Source organism: Polypterus senegalus, chromosome 2 (assembly GCF_016835505.1).
Source record: "Polypterus senegalus isolate Bchr_013 chromosome 2, ASM1683550v1, whole genome shotgun sequence".
Lineage (NCBI taxonomy): Eukaryota > Metazoa > Chordata > Cladistia > Polypteriformes > Polypteridae > Polypterus > Polypterus senegalus.
This window is the reverse complement of record NC_053155.1, coordinates 215,406,089-215,432,932: the sequence shown is the minus strand read 5'-3', so window position 1 is coordinate 215,432,932 and position 26,844 is coordinate 215,406,089. Positions and strand designations below refer to the sequence as shown.

The 26,844-nt window shown below is 36.6% G+C and overlaps 1 protein-coding gene across 1 annotated transcript in view; it reads left to right on the top strand.

The window, feature by feature from the left end:
* LOC120524456 (N-alpha-acetyltransferase 16, NatA auxiliary subunit-like) overlaps positions 1-26,844 on the top strand; it is a 122,059-nt gene that overhangs the window by 40,515 nt on the left and 54,700 nt on the right. The window contains exon 11 of the mRNA XM_039746309.1: positions 23,812-23,981. Within this exon, the coding sequence (XP_039602243.1) occupies positions 23,812-23,981 (170 nt within the window). The remainder of the gene's footprint in view (positions 1-23,811; positions 23,982-26,844) is intronic.

Genomic DNA, 26,844 nt, shown 5'->3' with positions numbered 1-26,844 from the left:
ATTATTCTGAGATATCCTGTATTTATTCAACCCGAGAGGGACCGCTACAGTATATGTAAACACATATAAACATGGCCAACAAGAAGGGGGGTCCGAAAGAATCGAAGACTAAAGCTACATCCAAGCTGCGATCAGCAAGCCCTAGTTCGAGATACGGCCTCTCAGAGACAGACCTGGATCAGATGGGCGAAAGTACAGACTCCTCGGGACCACGGTCCGCTACATCGTCGAAAGCAGAGAGCGAAAAGGGGAGCGAAGGTGCGATCGTGAGTGCAGATGTGGATAGCTCGCCGATTGGAGAGGATTACCTGAAACTGGAAAAGGCGGGAGGTCCGCGGCTTCAGTTACGCAATCACGCGGGACTGGAGCAGCGGGACACCGCTTCAGCAGAGTCTGCTGCTTCATCTACGGTACAAGAAGGCACATTTGAGCTATCTGAACTGAAAGTGTTGCTCGCTGAGCTCAGGCAAGATATAAAGAAAAGCGAGAAGGCTAATGAGAAAGCAACGGCAAAGGCACATGAGAGACTGAAACAGGAATGGAAACAGGAGATGAAACAGGCCAATGAATGTCTGCGACAGGAAATCCAACAGGCAAATGAAAGGCTGCGTCAAGAGGTACAGCTTGAACTTCGACAGGTGCTGGGTAAAATTGAAGAGCGCATTGAGAAAAACTCGCTAAACTGAGCACGCTTGCTGATCGATTGGAGCATCTTAGTGAGACATTCACGAATCGGATCGAAATAGCGAACATCTAGCTGCCAGTGCCGAGGAAAGAGCAGTAAATGTCAGTTGAATGTAAAAACTCGGAGAAAAACTTGGAGACAGACTGGCTGCTTTAGAAGATGGAGAATAGAAGGTATAATGTCAGAATTGAAGGCTTGCCGGAGAATCGAGAAAGTTTAAACCCGGTGAAATTCGCAACTGAACTTTTTTCTAAAATAATCGGGGGCGACTTTAAAGCAGAATCTGAGATAGCAGCGGCTTACCGCGTACGCGGATCAAACACCGTCAGACCCGACCAAGATCTTTTATAGTCCGTTTTGAACGATTATCATTTAAGTTAGAGGTGATGGAACTCCTCAGGAAAAAAAAGGAAGATATTATATATGAAGATTGCCACATTCGCGTCTTCCCTGACTTCTCTCCAGCAACAGCTATCAAACGCCGCCTTCTATAATATTAAACAGCGCTACGGCAAGCCAATGTCAAATACGGCCTCCTGTATCCGCAAAACTGAAAGTGGAATGGCAGGGTCATTTCTATGTTTTCGCTAGCAAGGAGGAGGCAGAAAATGAGTTAAGAAAGCTGATCCCGGGACTATTCTGATACATAATTGTGAGTCATGGCGGTAAATGATAAAGCTAGGATTAATAATCTACTGTCTGATCTATTTGTTTTAAAATACGGGTTTTTATCAGCATATATTCTCATATTCTTATATTATTATTACTTACTTATTACTTATCATTACTTAGTATTACTAGGGCTAAATGTTTATGTTTTATTGTGCTTAATTACGTTTTCCTCCTCTTTTTTCTTTTCTAATTATTTCATGTGTACCCTAAATGAGACTGTTCAATATCATACCCTTGGTTTGCTGTTATTGCTATTACTGCATTAAGACTTGTTATGCTTGTTTTGGACACATCTTTAACACCATCACCTGGGTTTATTATCTGGGGATATCATCTTAATGCACTAAAATTGATGAAGATTATATGTATGTATGTATATATATATATATATATATATATATATATATATATATATATATATATATATATATATTAAGTGCAAAATTCTTTTCTTTTTTTTTCCTCTTTTAAAGACTATATTGGTAACAGATATCTCTATCTTTTAACCTTAAAGCGCCACTGCATGGGGGCTTGATGTGCTTTGGACGTGCTCTGTCTCTGGGTATGTCAGAGGACTGGGACTGCATGAAGTGGGTTTTAGCCTCACCTGGGGAGGCAAAAAGGGAGGGTGGGGGTTAAGGGGAAGAGAAAGAGAGCAGGCTTGATCTATATCTAATCTATCATCTCAATCTTTATAATTATAACAATCAACGTAATAATAAGCTGCATGGCAACAACTCTTGGGGGAATAGGAAATTAAGACCTAAACTATTTCACTTCCAGTTAAGACTATAATATGACACCAAAAACTCAGAATCAGTGTCTCCATGATGGGACAGTTAACTTCGTAAGCTGGAATGTTAAAGGCCTGAATCACGAATTAAAGAGAAAGAAAGTACTTTCTCACCTAACAGGTCTAAATGCTAAAATAGTATTTTTACAGGAAACCCACTTACTAAGTAAGGATCAGTTCCGGCTGCAAAAGACTGGACTGGCCAAATGTTCCATTCTAGTTTTACAAAGAAAACTAGAGGGGTGGGAATTCTCATACATAGAACAGTACCATTTGTAGCATCAGATGTAGTATTGGATCCTGAAGGGAGATATGTGATGGTCATGGGAGACTTATCTAACTGTAAAATGATTTTGATAAATGTTTATGCACCTAATGTTGATGATAAGGAATTTATACAAAATTTATTTGCATCCATTCCCAATCTGAACACTCATAAACTTATAATGGCTGGGGACTTTAATTGTGTTCTAAATCCACTTTTAGATAAGACTTCCTCCACAGGGGAACGCAACTAACACCGCAAAGATAATTACAAAGTTTATAACTGATCACAACTTATCAGATCCCTGGAGGTTTTAAACCCAAATTCAAGAACATATTCTTTCTACTCACCAGTACATCATTGCTACTCAAGGATTGATTACTTCTTTATAGATAATAACTTCTTGCCTAAGATTAAATCTTGTAAATACGATGCTATTGTTATTTCAGACCATGCTCCGATGATCTTGGAGCTGAAATTACTAAGCCCCATACACTCACCCGCAGATGGCGTCTCAATCCGCTTCTATTAGCTGACGAGAATTGTACTGAATTTATATCCAAACAAATTGAATTCTTTCTAGAGACAAATACATCCCCTGAGATCTCTGCAGGAACACTCTGGGAAACTCTTAAGGCCTTCTTAAGAGGACAGATTATCTCATATCTTTCCCACAGAAATAAATCCGCGAAGAAAGTAGCAGAGATAAAAGCGAAATTACTAAAATAGATGAAGAACATGCCAGACTACCAAGCGAGACTCTACATAAGAGGAGGCAGGCTCTACATTCAGAATTAAACCTCTTGACAACTAAAGAAACCGAACAACTAATTTACAAATCCAGACATCATTATTATGAACATGGAGAGAAAGCTAATAAGCTTTTAGCAACAAATTCACAAGCAAGAAGTGCATAGCGCAATCTCGTAATTACTAACACGAATGGAGATAAAATCATCGAACACAAAAATATAATGTACACTTTTAGAGACTACTATAAATCCCTATATACTACTGAGTTTAAAGAAGACAATATACAATCTAATGCATTTCTGGATAAATTACAGATACCACAAATTGACGCTATTAGTGTGGAGGAGCTCGATAAACCTCTGTCATTATCAGAATTACTGGATGCTATAAAGTCACTCCAAGGTGGAAAAGCAGCAGGCCCTGATGGCTACCCTGCAGAGTTTTACAAGAAATTCTCCGCTCAGCTAGCTCCCTCCTATTAGCAACATTTACAGAAGCCAGAGATAACCAATCTCTTCCACAAACCTTTCGCCAAGCACTAATCACTGTCTTTCCAAAACAAAATAAGGACTTATTACAATGTGCATCATACAGACCAATTTCACTTCTGAATAACGACGTTAAAATACTCTCTAAAATCATAGCTAGAAGGATGGAGAAAGTGCTCCCTCAATAATATCACAAGACCAAACTGGATTTATTAGGGGCCGACACTTATCTTCAAATCTTCGACGCCTGTTTAATGTAATATACTCACCAACTAAATCAAACACCCCAGAAATATTATTATCATTGGATGCAGAAAAAGCATTCGACATGATTGAATGGAAATACCTTTTACTATTTTGGAGAAGTTTGGGTTTGGCCCGAACATTTGTGCATGGATTAAATTACTGTATACTAACCCAGAAGCTTCAGTTTGCATCAATAACATTTGCTCAGACTACTTTAAACTAGAGCGTGGCACAAGACAAGGATGCCCTTTGTCACCACTGCTGTTTGCAATTGCCATTGAACCACTGGCAATACATTGTCGAAATACTGATCAGATAAAGGGGATTAGCAGAGAAGGACTGGAACAGAAAATCTCATTATATGCAGATGACATGGTACTGTATATATCGGACCCAGAAAATTCTGTGCCTGCAGTCTTAGCAGCACTCACAGAATTTCAAAAGCTCTCTGGTCTCAGAATTAATCTGAATAAAAGTGTACTCTTTCCGGTGAATTCGCAAGCATATAATATTAGATTAGACACCCTTCCTTTTATCATTGCAGAACAGTTTAAATACCTCGGGTAAACATCACAAGTAAACATAAAGCTCTTTATCAACAAAATTTCGTCGTCTGTATGGAAAAAATTAAACAAGACTTGCATAGATGGTCAACCCTTCATCTCACACTAGCTGGAAGAATTAACACTGTTAAGATGAATATTCTTCCTAAGCTCCTTTTTATTTCAAAACATACCAATATACATTAATAAATCGTTCTTTAAGCAATTAGATTCAACAATAACCTCATTTATTTGGAATTCTAAACATCCACGCATCAAAAGAGCGACCCTACAAAGACAAAAGGCAGAAGGCGGCATGGCTCTACCTAACTTCCAGTTTTATTACTGGGGCAAATATACAGTCGATAAGAACCTGGACACAAATAGAAGAACATACACAGGCATGGACCGCAATAGAAGTAAAATCCTGCAGTACTTCTTTGTATTCCTTGCTTTGTGCTCCAATAAACACACGTTATCGGCAATACACTAATAACCCAATTGTGCTCCACTCACTTAGAATCTGGAACCAATGTAGAAAGCATTTTAAGACGGAGAAGCTTCTTTCTGTGGCACCCTGCAAAAGAACCACCTCTTTCAACCCTCACAAACATATGCAGTTTTAATATCTGGAAAAATTTGGAATTAACTTGCTTAGAGATCTTTATATAGACAACGTCTTTGCATCCTATGAACAATTACGTTCCAAATTTAACATTCCAGCTACAAATTTCTTTCACTATCTTCAAATCAGGAACTTTGTTAAACAGAACCTTCCAGATTTTCCTCATCTTGCACCCTCATCCACGCTGGAAAAATTATTGCTCAATTTCAAGGAGTTAGACTCCATCTCTACAATATATAAAATCCTTTTACAATCCCTTCCTTTCAAAGATCCAAGAGGACACTGGGAAAATGACCTCTCAATTAATATATCAGAAAAGGAGTGGAAAGTAGCAATGCAGAGAATTCACTCAAGCTCCATATGCAAAGCATACAATTATACAACTCAAAATTATATATCGAGCACATCTGTCTCGACTAAAACTCTCAAAATGTTTCCAGGGCATGATCCAACCTGCGAACGTTGCAACCAAGCCCCAGCCTCACTAGGTCACATGTTCTGGGCCTGCTCCAAATTAACATTATTCTGGACAAAAATTTTTAATTACCTCTCAGACAGTCTTGGACTCACAATCCCTCCTAACCCATTAACAGCTGTGTTTGGGGTTCTTCCAGAGGGTCTTAAAGTGGAGAAAGACAAACAAACTGTGATTGCATTCACTACACTGTTGGCACGCAGACTTATTCTGATAAACTGGAAGAACCCAAACTCTCCTCTTTTAAGTCAGTGGGAAACTGATGTGTTATATTATTTAAAATTGGAAAAATCAAATACTCAGTTAGAGGATCTGTGCAGACTTTTTCAAAACATGGCAGGATCTAATCAGTAATATTTTGAAATGATTTTATAAAGCACAGAGAATTTGTTGATTTAGGTATTTTTAAAAGCCTTAAATTTTACACCGTTTGGCTTGCTCTCTCTCTCAAGGGTGGGGATCGATCTGTTCTTAGCATAATTCTTTTTTTTTTTTGTAAAACTTGATTGCTATGTATTGATTGTAATAAAATTAATAAATAAATAAAAAAATAAATAAATAAATAAATATTTTTGCTATATCCCAAAGATGGCCATACTATGCAATCACCAAATCTTCAGGGATCTGTAACCCAATATATATGGAGTGCCTGACATGATGTACTGTTACTTCACTGATACTAAGTGGGATGCAAGTTTTCTGTATATTTTGAAGTCCACAATGGCTTCAAAACTGGAACATGAGAGTGTATTATAGTACTGTTGTGATATCACTAGCAAAAACCTGAAGTTGCTCGATTAGATTAACCCCTCAGAACGCATTTGAATTGTCTGCTAACAAAAAGTGAGAAAGAGCAACTACTAAGATGTAATTAGGCTAGGAGATACTTGTATCTTTTGACAAAGAAGCTGAAAACAAAATAGGTTTCTCAAGTAACTGTAAATTGCTTTGAAAACCAAACAGCCAAACTGTTACTTTACTCGTACATGAATTGCAAGAAGTTGTTTAGTAAGTCGAGACAGGAAAGCTGTGAATTGCAAACCGGAATGCCAGAACCTAAAAATGTATGCTGCCCTAATTCACATGTTAAATCTGTAATCTTTGACTAAAGGCTGTTGGTACTTCACTGAAATTTATACATACTTTTTTGTGATGCAATTTGTGGTACCTCTTGAGGGGCAGAGATTCTAAAATGGAGATGTGATGCACTTAAAAAATGAAATGGAAACAGTTATGATGTTTCTGAGGCAAAAAGGGTTAAAACACATAAATGAAAATAAACTTTGAAAATTCAAAAATACCATATTACAGTCCATGAACTGAAAAAATTTCTATAGCCAAGGAAAAAAAAATTGTATTGGGCCAAAATGGTGTTTCCTATTCTTAATAACTGTTGAGGCTACAAAGGTTCTCTCTTTGAAATCAGCATGAAATACATTATACTGTAGGGTCTTTCTCATTGTGGAACCTGGTTTATTATTCACCTTTTTTCAAGCTATAATGTAATTTTGCATAATGTGGAAGCACATAAATGGGTGGTATAAGAGGACAAAGAACCAACTTATTTGAAATACTAGATGAAATTCATCTTGCTTTATGGATTTAAATTAAAAAAAGAAAGTTTTGTCCGTATGCTAAAACTAGAGTTATGAGTATTCACAGCAGTTTTAATTGATAAGAGACATGCCTTTGTGCACAGTTAATCATTAATACTTTCTTTGTTTTTTTGTTAAAACATAAATTTTACTCTGAAAAGTCTATACAAACACATTGCAATGGCATTTAAGGAAACTGTCAGATTTTTTATTTATACTGTAATAAGATTTTTGAGTGCACTGCCATCTTCTACATAATGGTAATATACATATAACATTTACAGCTTAACAAAATAAAAGGTACATGTTAGGTATATGTTGTTACCTCAGCTGTGTTCAGATTGTAAAAAAGGGGCTTTAGATATCAATAGAGTAAGCTGATTCCCTTTATGGTTGTAAGAATATCCCAACTTTATTCTGTCTGTGTATGGAGTATTTTCAGTACTTGAGCCAACACCAGGGCCACTTTCTCTGTATGACACAATACAATAATATTTTCAGAATAAACTGTAAAAAGTTTTGCTATTATCAAAAGTATACAGTATATAGATAACTTTATCTTTAACAAAACAGAGTATAGCATTTATAATTGATGTCGGGAGTCTGTTTTTGTTTCTTATTATATATATCACGGTCTTCTTCTTCTTTTGGCTCCTCCTGTTAGAGGTTGCTACAGCAGATCATCTTTTTCCATATCTTTCTTTCCTCTGCATCTTGTTCTGTTACACCCATTACCTGCACGTCCTCTTTCACCATATCCATAAACCTTCTCTTAGGCTGTCCTCTTTTCCTCTTGCCTGGCAGCTCTATCTTTAACATCCTTCTCCCAATATACTCAGCATTTCTCCTCTGCACATGTCCAAACCAACACAATCTCAACTCTCTCACTTTTTCTCCCAACCGTCTAACTTGAGCTGACCGTCTAATGTACTCATTTCTAATCCTTTCCATCCTTATCATACCCAGTGCAAATCTTAGTATCTTTTCCTCTGCTAACTCCAGCTCTGCCTCCTGCTTTCTGGTCAGTGCCACCGTCTCCAACCCATGTAACAAAGCTGGTCTCACTACCATCCTGTAGACCTTCTCTTTCACACTTGCTGATACCCATCTGTCAGAAATTACTCCCGACACTCTTCTCCACCCATTCCACCCTGCATGCACTCTCTTTTTCACCTCTCTTCCACAATTCTCATTACTCTATACTGTTGATCCCAAGTATTTAAACTCATCCACCTTCGCCAACTCTATCCCTGCATCTTCACCATTCCACTGACCTATAGTGCATCCGGAAGATATTCACAACGCATCACTTTTTGCCTTATTTTGTTATGTTAGACTTATTCCAAAATGGATTAAATTCATTTTTTTTCCTCAGAATTCGACACACAACACCCCATGATGACAACATGAAAAAAGTTTACTTGAGGTTTTGCAAATTTATTAAAAATAAAAAAACTGAGAAATCACATGTATATAAGTATTCATAGCCTTTGCTCAATACTCTGTCGATGAATCTTTGGCAGCAATTACAGCCTCAAGTCTTTTTGAATATGATGCCACAAGCTTGGCACACCTATCCTTGGCCACCTTCGCCCATTCCTCTTTGCAGCACCTCTCAAGCTCCATCAGGTTGGATGGGAAGCGTCGGTGCACAGCCATTTTAAGATCTCTCCAGAGATGTTCAATCGGATTCAAGTCTGGGCTCTGGCTGGGCCACTCAAGGACATTCACAGAGTTGTCCTGAAGCCACTCCTTTGATATCTTGGCTGTGTGCTTAGGGTCGTTGTCCTGCTGAAAGATGAACCGTCGCCCCAGTCTGAAGTCAAGAACGCTCTGGAGCAGGTTTTCATCCAGGATGTCTCTCTACATTGCTACAGTCATCTTTCCCTTTATCTTGACTAGTCTCCCAGTTCCTGCCACTGAAAAACATTCCCACAGCATGATGCTGCCAACACCATGCTTCACTGAGGGGTTGGTATTTGCCTGGTGATGAGCGGTGCCTGGTTCTTCCAAACGTGACGCCTGGCATTCACTCCAAAGAGTTCAATCTTTGTCTCATCAGACCAGAGAATTTTGTTTCTCATGGTCTGAGAGTCCTTCAGGTGCCTTTTGGCAAACTCAAGGCAGGCTGCCATGTGCCTTTACTAAGGAGTGGCTTCCGTCTGGCCACTCTACCATACAGGCCTGATTGGTGGATTTCTGCAGAGATGGTTGTCCTTCTGGAAGGTTCTCCTCTCTCCACAGAGGACTTCTGGCGCTCTGACAGAGTGACCATCAGGTTCTTGGTCACCTCCCTGACTAAGGTCTTTCTCCCCTGATCGCTCAGTTTAGATGGCCGGCCAGCTCTAGGAAGAGTCATGGTGGTTTTGAACTTCTTCCACTTACGGTTGATGGAGGCCACTGTGCTCATTGGGACCTTCAAAGCAGCAGAACTTTTTCTGTAACCATCCCCAAATTTGTGCCTCGAGACAATCCTGTCTCGGAGGTCTATAGACATTTCCTTTGACTTCATGCTTGGTTTGTGCTCTGACATGAACTGTCAACTGTGGGACCTTATATAGACAGGTGTGTGCCTTTCCAAATCATGTCCGATCAACTGAATTTACCATAGGCGGACTCCAGTTAAGCTGCAGAAACATCTCAAGGATGATCAGGGGAAACAGGATGCACCTGAGCTCAATTTTGAGCTTCATGGCAAAGGCTGTGAATGCTTATGTACATGTGATTTCTCAGTTTTTTTATTTTTAATAAATTTCCAAAAACCTCAAATAAACTTTTTTCACATTGTCATTATGGGGTGTTGTGTGTAGAATTCTGAGGGAAAAAAATGAATTTAATCCAATTTAGAATAAGGCTGTAACATAAAATGTGGAAAAAGTGATGCGCTGTGAATACTTTCCAGATGCACTGTAGTTCTCATTTACACACATGCATTATGTCTTGTTCCTACTGACCTTCATTCTCTCCTCTCCAGAGCATATCTCCACCTCTCCAGGGTCTCCTCAACCCTCTCCCTACTACCGCTACAGATCACAATGTCATTGGCCAAGGGGACTCTTGTCTAATCTCGACTGTCAACCTGTCCATCACCATTGCAAATAAGAAAGGGCTCAGAGCTGATCCCTGATGTAATCCCACCTCCACCTTGAATGCATCTGTCACTCCTACCACAGACCTCACCACTGTCACACTTCCCTGGTACTTATCCTGTACTACTCTTAAATACTTCTCTGCCACTCCCAACTTCCTCATACAATACCACATCTCCTCTCGAGGCACCCTGTCATGCTTTCTCCCGGTCCACAAAGACAGAATGCAACTCCTTCTGGCCTTCTATGAAACCATACTGCTGCTCACTAATCATCACCTCACTTCTTAACCTAGCTTCCACTACTCTTTCCCATAACTTCATGCTGTGGCTCATCAATTCTATCCCCCTGTAGTTACTACAGTCCTGTACATCCCCCTTATTCTTAAATATTGGCACTAGTACACTTCTTTTCCACTCTTCAGGCATCCTCTCACTTTCCAAGATTCCATTAAACAATCTGGTTAAAAACTCCATTTGGCATCTCTCCTAAACACCTTCATGCTTACACAGGTATATCATCTGGACCAACGGCCTTTCCATTTTTCATCCTCTTCATAGCTGTCTTTACTTCCTCCTTGCTAATCTGTTGCACTTCCTGATTCACTATCTCTGCATTATCCAACCTTCTCTCTCCCTCTCTCATTCTCTTCATTCATCAGCCTCTCAAAGTACTCTTTCCATCTGCTCAACACACTGTCCTTGCTCATGAGTACGTTTCCATCTTTATCCTTTATATTATTATGTCACTGTCTATAAGCATTAAATACAATGTTGGCAATTTATAGTGACTGTGTTATGTGAAAGTTTTGGCCATTGACTTTTTGACTTATATACACGTAGCACTTTTCACCTGTAACATTTGTTTTAGTTTTTTTTTTATTATTTATTTAATGGTTTTAATTTTGAGAGCTAAAGGTAATATAACTGTACAATAAGTTCGCCATTTATAGGTAAACTGAATGAGCCACCCCCTGAATTGCATGTTGGCCTAGAGGGAACATAGTGTTGACAGAAGTATTTGAAAGTATACAGTATATGGGAAATGAAGTCTGAGTGGAACACATAAGACCAGGTCCTTGAGACAGTCAAGAGTTAATTAAATGGCTAGCAGAAATTGCTTTCATAGCTTTCTGCAATAGCATGGATCCTGATAATAGACCTCTTGCTTTCTTCAGTCTAGTTGTGTAACATGGCTTTTGTTAACTTAAAATCCAGAGAAAGCTATACTGTTTTTTTTCCTGGAAATATTTGTTTTCCTGAAGGATAAGAGACTGGAGATATGAAGTAATTCATGTCTGCTGGAGTTTGCAGTCCCACATGTCTTCTCACAAGTTCTCCCATCTTGGAATTATTGTTTTTTTGTTGTTGTTTTTGTTTTTGTTTTGTTTGTACCTGCTTGATTTCCTTCTTATCTTTGAACCTGGAGGCCATCCTGTTTTTGTTCAGAAGGTCATTCAGGTTCTTCGTTATTCATAACTTCCTATCTGAAAAGCAACATAATCTTTTTATGAGAACTGTGCTATTTACACTTAAATTAGTTTACTCTCTAATACAGTGACTAAGTCACTCAATGTCATCACCTTGTCTGTCTTAGGACATATTTTGGACTTTCTCTTGCAGGTGATCCTGCAGAATTTGTTGAACCTTGTTTTTGCTTGCTCTCAGTCCTTTTGATTATTTGACATCTGTTTAATAATAGATTTATAGTTCTGCTGGCTACATCTGCTTATGTGCAGATCTGCCCAAGGTAGATATAGTCACAGGCTTCTGTACCTCTTTTACATTATAATAAAATAAGCACAGGATATTATTATCTGCTGTTTTGTAGTAATTAAATTGTAAAAAAGTGTTCAGTTTGGGGGAATATCCTTTATGGCAGATGTGTAAGTAAATAATTAGATGGTACTGCGTACACAAGAAAATTATCTTGAACTTGAGGTGAACATGATTAAAATTCATGTAAATCATAATTAAAGCATATGGATGTTTATGACAGGTGTACTAGCAAGAGAGGATACTGTTTCCATGTTGATTGCAGCTTCAGGTGAGGATGGAACATAAACCTCCAAATTGCTGGTATGAAGACTGTTCCAGCACGTAATATGGCTGCAGTACAGTTATACATAGTTCTACATTCGGATTACATAACCAGTCTTAGTGTATTACAGATTGCATCCAGTTTCACTCAGAAAAAAGTACTTAACTTTTCTTGCTGTTATTTTCTCCAGTCCTCCTGTTTTCATGTACAATAAGAAAGCAATCCATAATGCAATGACTTCTGCTTTGTTGTCTTCAGCAAGGTTACATAGTCATGCACACAGTGTCCAGCAAACTGTGCCTATGTGAGAGGTGTATGCTTTTCTGTCGAGTTAGCACCTACACAAGTTTTTAAGCTATTGTTAAATCGACCAAAGATAACACTGTTATATACAAACTGTATACCAGTTGGCTGCTTCACTAAAGTAATTATGAAACACAAAACTTTATTTAAAGATAGACAGTATTGTTTCCTTGGGGAAATTCAAATGTTTCTATCAGAAAGTGGAAGGTGATTACATTTGTCAGGATGACATTAATGTTGGAAAACAAAATGAAGGATTGGAAACCCATTTGTTAAGTTTTTTGTCAGAACATTAAAATATGCATTAAATCGTTTGGCATGCAAGAGCTAAACTACAAAGTAGTCAAATGTCTTGGGTGCTGTAAGTGGAGAGGCGACTGGTAGTGGCAAATACAAGACTTGGACTTGATTTTTGCACCAGTATACAAGAGTAAAAACTTTTTGTTTTTTTGTACTGTGAGTTTTTTTTTCCCAGTGGCTTTCCTGGGTACATTACCACAAGAAGGATGAAAAACTGGAAATTTCATTGATTTTTTTGCAGGGCGGTGTAGACTTTCTTTGTAGAATACTGCTGATGATGATTATGTGCTGTGCCTTTTTGTATGGATCACTAATGTTGTTGTTGTTGCAATAGTAGCAGACATCGTAATATTTTACTACCAAATTAAATTCACAATTTCGTGATCTGGATATATTAGCAAAGGCATTGTACATATGGTTGATATGAAGGTACTTGGATTATGAAAGTGTAATATTTCAATTTCTAAAGAAAAGCACATTTGTGAGTGCATCTTAAGCAATTCTTTATTATAAATATACAACACATTATAAATTCTTGATTGTGTTATAGTATGCCATCATTAACAGATACAGTACCAACTGTAAATTCTATGCATTGGGCAGGCCTGTTGAACAGTATTGTATCATCTACTTCTTCACTACATTCTGTTTAGGTTGTGGAATCACTCAGAGGCCTGTATTGAATGGAGCTTAGCCACTCTTTATTAAAATCTAGATGCTCCATTTATGAATATTGTTATCACCAAAGCAATATAATTTATCTTAAGAATCTCTTTTGGCTCAGTACCTAGTGGATGACAGAAATGCAGAATGATAATTAGAAAATCTTTCTGAATAAATCAGACACTTGATAGACTTACCTTTGCCCTCCTGCCATTACCTTTGTTTTTTATGGCCATTTTCCAGTAGAGTTTTCTATGTCATTGTAAAACAATCAGGAACATGACAAATGAGAAAGGAAATGTTTTTTTCTGTTCGGCCAAGGTAGTCTACAAAAGATAAAGTATTAAAAAATTAATAATTAAAACAAACCTTTAAGCTAGTGTATCATGTACATTTATCAGTAATGATCATATCATGGTTTGAGGGAGGGTGGTAAGTATCTCTGATTGTGCCCTGCCAGCCTAATGTTTCTATGATAAGCTTTGGACCCTTTAGTCCCATACTGGAGAAGGTATTAATACAGAGAATTGGTGTAGGTTACTATATACTGATACAGAAAGTTTATTTCTTTAAAGCCTTGCATTTTGCATTAATAAGGTTTTTATTGTGAAAGTGTTGAACACGGCAATATGTTGTTTTAATGATTCATAAATAACACTCATAATAAACTACACTACTCTTCCAGCTGAAACAAATGTAATTCAAATGATGGGGTGAATTATAATAGAATTGGTAAGCTCACGTCTGTTGCCATGTGTGCACAGGATAATGAGATTGCTTTCTTATGTGTCTACCTCACTACTACAATACAAACAACCAACAATAAATTCATAAATACGTTATATACTAGGGCTGAGGGATGTACCAGAACTTGATACTAACACCAAGAAGCTTGCACCAAACTAGTTTTACTTATTCTGTTATGTTCTGTAAAAACTTTCTTTTCCTTTTTTGATTTCTGTGGGTGTCTCCTTAAATTCATAATATTCAGTCCTGTGCTTCCACCTTGACCAGTCCTGGCTTTTCAATCAAAACAGAAATTGCATGTTGGGCATAAGACAACAAGCAGGAATGAATTGGATATAAATGGAGACAAGCTGTTATTTATAAAGGAGATGCAGCATCCATCATTTGGTCATATTTTGACTCCAGCAAACATATACAAGTCAAATGTAAACTGTAACAACAAAAAAAAACTTTGCTGCAATTAAACTTAAAACAAGCAACCTTTTTCTCACTTGAAAACATTACCATAACTATGATGACAAAGTGTATAGCCAAAATAAAAAAGGAACCAACATGTGTACTCATGATTAAAGTGATTTTCCAAAGCAGCATTCTTAAACACAAGCATTTGCTATAATACAACTCAATATGCAAAAGATTCAAATAAATGGAATGACATAAAGAATGCTGTTGCATACTTAGTTTTGAAAGTTTGCAGGGCATGTAAGGCATCATTTTCTGTTTTTTAATAGGAAATTTAGCCAACTTTAAATGACTTTTACTGTAATGCTATTTTTAAACTTGATCTTTTTTCTCAAACTGTGTATTAGTTCTAGTACAATATTACTGAATAATTTTAAAATGTGAGACCCATTGTGAATGTTTAGAGGGACAAACAATTCAGTTTAAAAAGAAAAGTCTTGAACTTAATTAACTAGGAAATGTAGAAATGTAAACAATTCACAGTCTTCAAATCCTGGTAGAATAACTATTACTTGAGAATTTGCAAATATTTATTTGCATTATATTTTTAACCCTAATTCTGGAATATTAAACAAAATAAAAACTTGATCAACAGCTTTACTCCATGAAAGTGTGAATAATCTAGCTGCATAAAATAAATTTTATTGTATGAAAAAAATCATATGGCATCAAATCCATCCATTTTTTGAACGCACCTTTTCCATTACAGGGTCAAGGGGAGATGGCACCTATTGTGGCAGCAGCGGGTGCATTGTCCATATGGACAGTATAGAAACCTGCCAGAAGAGCTGTCAGTGTACATTGTGATTTAGCTTGAAGGAGGCATATAAGTAAAACCACAAGCACTTTTCTATACTGATTGATGCTTGAGAGTCTGTCTTGAAGAAATATAGCAGATAACTTGTGCAACTGACAATGTCAAATACAGCAGTTCCAGGTGGGTTTAATATTAAATTTAGTGCTTTTGTACAAACCTGTTTATTAATCTTATAGCTATAATTAGAAAACCTAAATACAGTTCACACTACTTGTTGTGACTCTTTTCATAATTTGGAGCAGTATTGAAAACGTAAGCAGTAATTAGTCAGGCAAATGAAAGTATAATCAACACTATTTAATGGTGAGAATTGTACTGTATGTTGAAGACATTAGTAATGATTATACATTTGGCTTTTTGTGGGTTTCCTCCGGGTGCTCCTGTTTCCCACAGTCCAAATATATGCAGCTTATTTAAATTGGTGATTCTAAATTGGCTCTAGTGTGTGGTTGGGAGTGTGTGTGTGTGTTCTCCCTGCAATTGACTAGCACCCTCTCCAGAGTCTATTCCTGTCTTGAGCTCTGCGCTAGCTGGGATAGGCTGCAGCAGACCCCTGCAACCCTGTTCAGGACTAAGCGGGTGCGACATTGACTGAGTGATGTTGTGAGAACCATTTGTTTCCAATAATTTTACCCAGGTCAAGCTGACATTATTCACACAAATACTAGCCAGCCTACTGGTCATATATTGTGGGAAAGGTAGTGAATGGCTCATTTATCAGAGGTCTTAAAAGTTTATGAGAGAAAATAATATTTATTAAAAGAAAATTCAGTGTACTTTGTCAACAGTTTAATTTTATACTGTGATTTTCCTGATCTGCTTTGCAAAAAGCATTGAAGAATATTTTGTTTTGAACTTCCATAAGACTTTACTAATGTTCAAGAGAGAGCTAAGTTATATTGTGGCACATGATGTTGACCTAGAGGGGTACATTTATCCAATTCAGCAAAACAAAATCAAATTGAGGTCAGCTTCACTAATCTTTATTTGCAGTATTTAGTGATTAAACGATGTAGACTGGGTGATATTTTTTAGGTTGGCTTTTAGTGTTTGGCATAGTCAGTAGCATTTTAGAATTTTGTTGATTTTTGGATCCTGCATGTAATTGTCACCCAGACAAGACTGGCCTTGTAACATTTTATGTATAATGTCTTCATCTCTAGACCGAGACTAGTACCTTTATTGTCTGTTAAGTTTGAGATTAGTAACCTAATTAAATTTTTAAGCTATACAGGTGCTGGTGATAAAATTAAAATATCATGACAAAGTTGATTTATTTCAGTAATTCCATTCAAAAAGTGAAACTTGTATATTAGATTCATTCATTACACACAGACTGATTTATTTCAAATGTTTATTTCTTTTAATTTTGATGATTATAACTGACAACTATTGAAAGTCCCAAATTCAGTATCTCAGAAAATTAGAATATCAATTAAGACCAATGCAAAAAAAGGATTTTTTAGAAATGTTGGCCAACTGAAAGGTATGAACATGAAAAGTATGAGCATGTACAGCACTCAATATTTAGTTAGGTCTCCTTTGGCCTGGATTACTGCAGCAATGCGGCGTGGCATGGAGTCGATCAGTCTGTGGCACTGCTCAGGTGTTATGAGAGCCCATGTTGCTCTGATAGTGGCCTTCAGCTCTTCTGAATTGTTGGGTCTGGCGTATTGCATCTTCCTCTTCACAATACCCCATAGATTTTCTATGGGATTAAGGTCAGGCGAGTTTGCTGGCCAATCAAGAACAGGGATACCATGGTCCTTAAACCAGGTACTGGTAGCTTTGGCACTGTGTGCAGGTGCCAGGTCCTATTAGAAAATGAAATCTACATGTCCATAAAGTTTGTCAGCAGCAGGAAGCATGAAGTGCTCTAAAACTTCCTGGTAGACGGCTGTGTTGACATTGGACCTCAGAAAACACAATGGACCAACACCAGCAGATGGCATGGCACCCCAAACCATCACAGACTGTGGAAACTTTTCACTGGACCTCAAGCAATGTGGAGTCTGTGCCTCTCCTCTCTTCTTCCAGACTCTGGGACCTTGATTTCCAAAGGTATTGCAAAATTTACTTTCATCAGAGAACATAACTTCGCACAGTCCAGTCCTTTTTGTCTTTAGCCCAGGCGAGACGCTTCTGACACTGTCTCTTGTTCAAGAGTGGCTTGACACAAGGAATGTGACAGCTGAAACCCATGTCTTGCATACATCTGTGCGTGGTGGTTCTTGAAGCACTGACTCCAGCTGCAGTCCACTCTTTGTGAATCTCCCCCACAGTTTTGAATGGGTTTTGTTTCACAATCATCTCCAGGGTGCGGTTATCCCTATTGCTTGTACACTTTTTTCTACCACATCTTGTCCTTCCTTCGCTTCTCTATTAATGTGCTTGGACACAGAGCTCTGTGAACAGCCAGCCTCTTTAGCAATGGCATTTTGTGTCTTGCCCTCCTTGTGCAAGGTGTCAATGGTCGTCTTTTGGACAACTGTCAAGTCAGCAGTCTTCCCCATGATTGTGTAGCCTACAGAACTAGACTGAGAGACCATTTAAAGGCTTTTGCATGTGTTTTGAGTTAATTAGCTGATTAGAGTGTGGCACCAGGTGTCTTCAATATTGAACATTTTCACAATATTCTAATTTTCCGAGATACTGAATTTGGGTCTTTCATTAGTTGTCAGTTATAATCATCAAAATTAAAAGAAATAAACATTTGAAATAAATCAGTCTGTGTATAATGAATGAATCTAATATACAACTTTCACTTTTTGAATGGAATTACTGAAATAAATCAACTTTGTCATGATATTCTAATTTTATGACCAGCACCTGTATATAATAGCTTGATAAAAACTATTTAGCAACAAGTGTTTTCAGTCTTTATAAATCACTGGGTTAAATTCAGTTGTAGTTAATTGCATCATTGTAAATTTTGCCTTAATACCAAAAGACAGCCTCAAAATGTGATGCTTCAGCTGTGCATTGTCATTATCATGGGGTTATTGACATTGTCGAAGAAAACTGCATATTTTTACTACTCAGCTCTCACAAATAGTTGCAGTTTTAATATTTTTGTAGCAATTAATTTTAGTTTTGATTTGACTATGCTTTCCCTGTTTTATTTTGCGTTGTATTACTTTGTATTATGTTCAGTCTACCTACTGATGTACATATTAGAGCATTACATACTAAAATTCTTAATGAGTTTTATACATGAATTTGAAGATTTGGCTTGGACTCTGACATCTAAAGAAAGTGCTGAAAATTGGAGTGGCTTTGTTTGTGTAAATCATTTTACCAATGTTTAATTCCATTGCAAGCCTCCATTATAACCACTTAGGAGCCAAAGTTTGAAGCACTAGTTCGAACACATAAGTTAACAAGTTGTGTGTCAGAGTAGGGTCATAGACATTAAAAATTAGCTCCTTGCTATTGTCATGACCAGTTAAGACCTAGAATGGGTATTGAAGACTGAAGAGTGGATCTGTTTAACAGCCCAAGTAATCCTCAGGTCTAATGCGAGACATGTCTGTTCCATTGCCCAAGTGACACTCTTGACTAATGCTAAAGAGGTTAATATGTGCTCCCGTTAATTTACGTATGATATATGTAAGCTAACTGCAAAATATATTCTATAGTTAGCAGGATAAAGTTAATCAGTTTTTATATAATATTCTGTGATTTTAATCTTAAGAAATATCTCAGAAAGCAAGATAAGAATGAGCCTGAATAAAAATGAAATTTTGTCTGGGAGAATGGTGGAAACCTCTACTATCCAAAAGAAATATCAGTAAATAGCTTGCATTTACAAAGAAATATCTGAATGATTGCTTAGGCTTTTGAAGCAATGTTATATGGACAGGCATGTCAAAATCAGAACTCTTTGGATAGAGTTCCAGTTCCAGCATGTATGGTGTTGTAGCATTCAATAGTAAGAACATAATACCTACAATAAAACATTGTCCTGGTAGTACTGTGATAGTGTGGGGTTGCTTTGCTGCCCCAGGAACTGTAAGACTTCATTGAAGGGACCATGACTTTTGTACTTCAGTAAAATATTCTTAAGGAAAATATCCAGACAAATGCACATGACCAGAAGCTGAACTGTAACTGGATGATGCTGCTGGACAATAACCTAAAAAATGAAAACAAGACTGTGACTGAATGGCTTAGAAGGAACAAAATACAATTTTGGAATTGTAGTGGTCTAGTCAAACTATAGGCTTGACCCCAACAGAGATGGTGTGGTTGATACATGAAATGAGCAGTTCATATTTGCAAATGTACCAGTATGTTTGAAATAATACAGTTTTGCAAAGAGTAAATTAAAATTCATCAATGGAGATATGAAAGACTGATATAACTATGGGAGCAGTTCATTTTTCACATGGTTAATAGGGGTGTTTTATTCTTTGAATTTAGAAAAAAGTTATTTAAAAACTGTATTAATACATTTACTCAGATTCTCTGTCTCAAATATTCCATTTTGTTTAAATGCCTACAGCCATTTATTGTGTAAATATGCAAAAATCATGATATTAGGAAGGGGCAAATACTTTCTCACAGCACTGTAGCTGGTACTTAACATTCTTAAAATCGTTACAACGTGCTTTCTAAAGCTCTTGCTTTCTGTCAGACTGCCAGCAGACATTGAATCAGTCAAAAAGCAGAAACTTTGAAACAGTACAGAAACTTTCCAACAGTGGCCATTGTGCCATTGTCTCAACAATAATGAATTCTACAATGTTCAATGTCATATGACAATGTTTGGGAACCCCTCTTAATTCTTTGGATTTTTGTTTATCATTGGCTGAGCTTTCAAAGTAGCAACTTCCTTTTAATATTTGACATGCCTTATGGAAACAGTAGTATTTTAGCAGTGACATTAAGTTTATTGGATTAACAGAAAATATGCAATATGCATCATAACAAAATTAGACAGGTGCATAAATTTGGACACCCCAACAGAGATATTACATCAGTACTTAATTGAGCCTCCTTTTGCAAATATAACAGCCTCTAGATGCCTCCTATAGCCTTTGATGAGTGTCTGGATTCTGCTTGGAGGTATTTTTGACCATTCTTCCACACAAAATCTCTCCAGTTCAGTTAAATTTGATGGCTGCCGAGCATGGACAGCCTGCTTCGAATCATCCCATAGATTTTCGATGATATTCAAGTCAGGGGACTGTGGCGGCCATTCCAGAACATTGTACTGTACTTCTCTCCCTCTGCATGAATGCCTTAGTAGATTTCAAAAAGTGTTTTGGGTCATTGTCTTGTTGGAATATCCATCCCCTGCATACTTTCAACTATGTGACTGATGCTTGGACATTATCCTGAAGAATTTGTTTATATTGGGTTGAATTCATTCGACCCTCAACTTTAACAAGGGCCCCAGTCCCTGAACTAGCCACACAGCCCCACAGAGCATGATGGAACCTCCACCAAATTTGACAGTAGGTAGCAGGTGTTTTTCTTGGAATGAGTTGTTCTTCTTCCGCCATGCAAAGCGCTTTTTGTTATGACCAAATAACTCAATTTTTGTCTCATCAGTCCAAAGCACTTTGTTCCAAAATGAATCTGGCTTGTTTAAATGAGCATTTGCATACAACAAGCAACTCTGTTTGTGGCGTGAGTGCAGAAAGGGCTTCTTTCTCATCACCCTGCCATACAGATGTTCTTTGTGCAAATTGTGCTGAATTGTAGAATGATGTACAGATACACCATCTGCATCAAGATTTTCTTGCAGGTTTTTGGAGGTAATCTGTGGGTTGTCTGTAACAATTCTCACAATCCTGTGCATATACCGCTCCTGTATTTTTCTTGGCCTGCCAGACCAAGGTTTAACAGCAACTGTCTGTGCCTGTGGCCTTCCATTTCCTGATTACATTCCTTACAGTTTACACTGACGGTTTAAACCTCAGAGATAGCTTTTTGTAGCCTTCCTGTAAACCATGATACTGAACAGTCTTTGTTTTCAGATCTTTTGAGAGTTGCTTTGAGGATCCCATGCTGTCACTCTTCAGAGGAAAGTCAAAGGGAATCACAACTTGCAATTGACCACCTTAAATACTGTACGTTTTACCATTTATGATTGGACACAACTGTCTATGATGTTCAAGGCTTAACAAGCTAATCCAACCAATTTGGTGTTGCAAGTAATCAGTATTGAGCAGTTAGTTACATGCATTCAAATCAGCAAAATTACAAGGGTACCCAAATTTTTGCACAGCCAGTTTTTCACATTTGATTTAATTTCATACAACTAAATGTAGCTTCACTAAGAATCTTTGTTTGGAAAACACCCCAGTACTCAGATGTTCCTAGGAAATGAAAGACATACCACTGTTATCTTTTTTGTTGAAAGTAGAGTAAATTATGCAGGTTGACAGGGGTTCCCAAACTTTTTCATACGACTGTAAAATGCCCAAAGCAATATCCATGAATTTGTGGGACACTGGCTAAAGTCAGTGTTAATGACTTCACCATAATAAAAAACACAGTTAAAAATGCAGTTCACGGGTGAATCATAAAGGCAACTAAAGGAGATTGGTGTCAGGATAGTCATCTGACTATAAAATCTTCTGTTTCAATACTCCCAGAATTAGGTGGGAAACTGGCCAGAAAATGGTAGTTAAACTAGTGGGTGAGTCCCACACAATTTCGGAGTCAACAACGGATGTTTCTGAGCCAGGTGCTTTATGTTTGGCAAAAATAAACACTGCATTCCATTGTAAAAGATTGATACTAGTCTCAAATATTGGCAATGATACTGAAATTTGGGGATATTTATCTGAATGACAGATCAGACGTGCAGGAAAAACTTTAATTCTGCTTAGTATCAGTGATTTCTGCACACAAATGTAAAAGTCTTACGCAGTAGAAATTGTAGCTGAAGCCCAATTGCATTATGCAGTAAGGGGATTATTTCCAGACATATAGTAACATGCACAGGAGAATTACTGCACCAAATAGTTCAGTGGTTTATGAGTAGTATTGTATGGAATGCATGAAACAGTCCATCTAAAACTGAAATAGGTAGTTCATTTTAGAAAACTCTCAAATTGTATTGAGTGTAAGCAATATACCATGGGTTTATGGGCTAGAAAAGTCGTGTAAGCAATATACCATGGGTTTATGGGCTAGAAAAGTCGTGTAAGCAATATACCATGGGTTTATGGGCTAGAAAAGTCTTTTAAGCAATGATAGGAGTTGACAATTTTGGGAAATCTTTTGCTGTTAGATACTGAATCCCAAAAATGTTTAAAAAAGTAAGATGCATATGAAATTCAAGTGTTTTTTTTCACGCAGTTATTTGGATTTACTTAGAGATGGCATCCAATACTGAAAACGTGCAAAGATTTAGGTTATCCAAAAAAGAACTTTGTGACATGAAAAATCCAAAATGAATGTAGTCAGAAAAAAAGAGTACATCACCTGTTACTTTGGAAGTAACTTTTAGTTTTTCTTCTTGACTTCCCTGGTTCAAGTACTTGAAAATGTTTTACATTAATACTGTATTATCATGACTAAAACTGAAAATGAGTTTTCAGGAGAAAAAAAAAATAGTTTCTGTTATGTCAGTTGTATGTGTTTTAATGTTCTTTTCATCTCCTCTCATTATATAATTTAAAGAAGTCATTTGCAAAACCTTTGAACCAACAATTATTTATTAAGTTATTTAAAAATAATAGAGTAGTAGAACTTTCAATCAGTTGAATTAGATTTTTTATTTACATGCAGCATAGCTGAATGTTTTGTGATATCACTGCAGCCTAGAGTAATAAACAAACAAGTGGAAATGATCAAAAACAAGGCATATGAATGTTTCACTAATTTGCTGTAATTGTTTGTGAAATATAACCGTTGAAGTTGATGTACTGATTGTTTCATACAAATTTGTGACAACAAATATAGAACTTATATTACTGATCGGTTCCTAAAATCACAGAATATCCTCAAAAACAGATTGAACTTTGACATTTTTAAAGCAGAGCCTCCTCAAAAATGACACCACATTGGAAACTAGGTCACCAATTAAATACAAAGCATTATATATTAAGTGCTCCATAAAACTTAAAAACATATATATTTTCTAAAGGATAAAAAAATGTTTTGAACTAGCTTATTTTAGTAAATTACAAGATTTTTCATAAATATGGTCAGTATATATATATGATTTACTTGTTATTTAGTGCATATTGTTCATGTGTATATATGTGTTTTTATTTGTTTGTGTATTTTAAAGAAAGAGATGCAAAGGAGCCTCCAACCACTCTACTTTGGGTTCGATATTTTCTGGCACAACATTTTGACAGACTCGGCCAGTGGTCTTTGGCCCTGGACTACATTAACTCTGCAATTGAAAGCACCCCAACATTAATTGAACTGTTCTACATAAAGGCAAAGATTTATAAGGTAATTTTCTTTTCTTCCCCTACTGTCACATGCCAATAAGCATGTAAAAGAGTTACAAACACAACATATTCTGTAAATAGCATGCCAGCAACCCCAGGTACAGTGCCTGGAAACTCCATCTTCCAGTGCTCGATGTTATTGTACTTGCCTGAAAGTTAAGCAATTAAAAGGTCTTGATGTAGTTTCCTAATTCAAGTAAACACTAGTAAAGAACTCTTCAGGAATCCCAGATAGGAACTGTATTCACTTATCAGCTGCAGATAAGACCTCTGACCAGCTTTACTATAAAATGTAGATGTACACCCCTGATGATCTCCTGTATGACAGATTTTAACTTTACCCAAAGCTTGGGAACATTTACAAATTGAAGCACAAACCTTAGACTAAGTTCCATGTCTGGAATTTTGTCATTTATAAGGTGCCTCTTTGGATTTTGAATCATATGCTTTAAATTAAGACTACAGTGTTTTTGTTTTTTTGATTTTTTTTCTTTGTATGAGTTTTGAATCGCAGATTTTATTGTTGAAGTTTGTTAAGCACAATTTGTTACTTTTTGATGTGAATGTTAAGTGTTATGTTCACGTAAACAAATTGGTTCAAAATTATTATTATTTTATCTTCTAGTTGAATGATGCTAATATAATGCAGTGAAAAAGAGGGGTGATTGACAAATTGCATCCTCCTTAATAGCTGTTTAGGAACAATACATTTGTAACAAGGTTAATCATTGGTGATTAATTGTTGGAAAAATATGCATCTTATTGTTGTATATGAAAGGTTTAATATACATTAGCCGGAGTGTAATGAGTTAGAAATAGTATTTTTCTTTGAAGCTGTAGTAATTGATACAGGGTATTTTAAACAGAACAATAATTACATTTTTTATTTTTCTTAGTAAGGTATTTTCTGCAATTTATGGTATGCCATCGTTCTGTGCCTTCACCTTCCAAACTTAAATATTTAATTTAAGTAAAAATCTCATGCAGAATCATTTTAAAACTGAATGTGAGCAAGAAGTCTTGACATACACTTACAATTTCAATATAGCTCTTTAATAAATGTATATATTAGGATGGGGCAGTGGAGTAAATTTCATTTATTTAATAATCTATTGAATAATTTAAAACTACCAGATTTATTCTGTATATACATTACACAATTTAGGAATAGACATAGCACACATATTATATAGTAGTTCTAAATATTTTACTGTATAGTTATAACCAAAAAGAAGAATACAAATGTAACATTAAACTACTTATCAATATTTTAGCACTAAACCGTAACATTGTTGTGTGTTTACTCTTCCTCCGTCATAGGACACTTTTTCTAATTTCCTAATTTAACTAAATCTGCTTGGACTTTAGTAATTTGGGATTTGAGCACATATTTTCTCTGAAGATCAGCAGATACTGCAAGGTTAAAAATGCACTTGCAGCTCTGTAGTCCCTATGCCAAAGACCACAACACAATGAATATTTTTGTATGTGCTATAAGGATGAAAAATAAAATCAAATATAGTAGAAAAAGAACAATCCTGCAAAAATACCAACAGCATCACCTGAAGCTTGTCATTCTGTCACATCTCAGGAAGTAAATCACACATGATAGTTCCTGAGTAATGCTGATCTTGACAATAATTAGAATTAACTCAAAGTATTTTAGATAGGATGAATTTCTGAGTTTTTTTGTTTGGTTTTATGAATCACAGCACACATATTCCAACAAGAATTATGTTACATGTTCTCTAATTTCTTTACTATACTATACTATACTTTTTGTAGTATATAATAAGCTAAGCTAAATAATTGAACAGTGCAAATACATTTTACTATTATAGAGGGACAGATGAGCAATACAAACCATTTTTCTCTTTCCTGTGCAGCAGATTCTACCTTTTGAATATAATGTTTCTATCATGTCATGCATCTGCCTTGAGTTTCTCACCATTACCTCATTCCCAGTCAGTCTCTAGCACAGATGCCCAGACCAGCTATCTTCTTTGGCTTAAAATGTACAGTTGCTTTACTTTGAGTCATTCTAAGATTGTAAAGCTTCTCATCATGGAAAGTAAACCATTCCTTAGAGAAATTTTGTTGTATGTACCTTAAGTTTAAAATAAGAACATTGATTAATTGGAAAGGAAATTATTCATAAGCAGCAATAATACTTCCACCAATGACTCAGACTAGATACTTTACTTACATTGGAAACCACGCCAATTACATTTGGCAAGCCAGACTTTGCCTCAATTGCACTTTCATGTTTGCCACTTCAACCACAGTGTATGGAAATCTTATATACTGTATCTGGATGACAAGCGGATAATACTATCATATACAGCTAGCATGGTGCGACTCAGTGATGATTGTGAAATACCCAATTGGTCAGCCAGTTCACATTGAAAAGCTCCTGTGGCTAAAAACCCATGAGTGAAAAGAGCTTGCAAAGGAGCAGGTAGAGCACAATTACTCAACGTCTGCCTTTGTAAAGCCAGTTCCAGTTTAGCACAAAGCTCCAAGAGGATAGCTCTTGGAAATTGAAATCGACTTAGAAGCCAGTCATCGCCATCTATAAATTTGTGCTCTCTTCTGATTCTTCATTTTGCCATGTCTTCTGACAGCGATAAAACAGCTATGGTATTTAGAATAGTTTGGCCATCCGTGCACCATTATATTGTTACAGAATGATTACAATCAAGTGAATTACATTTGTAAACGATATACAGATAATTGCAGTGTATTTGGTAAAGCCATTGTCATGGATGTGAGTATGAAATAGAAAGGTAAATGACTTAGAAACAGTAGCATTGCTTTAACGCTGGGTGCCGCTAGTTTGCAAAACTGAGCAGAAACTTGCATGC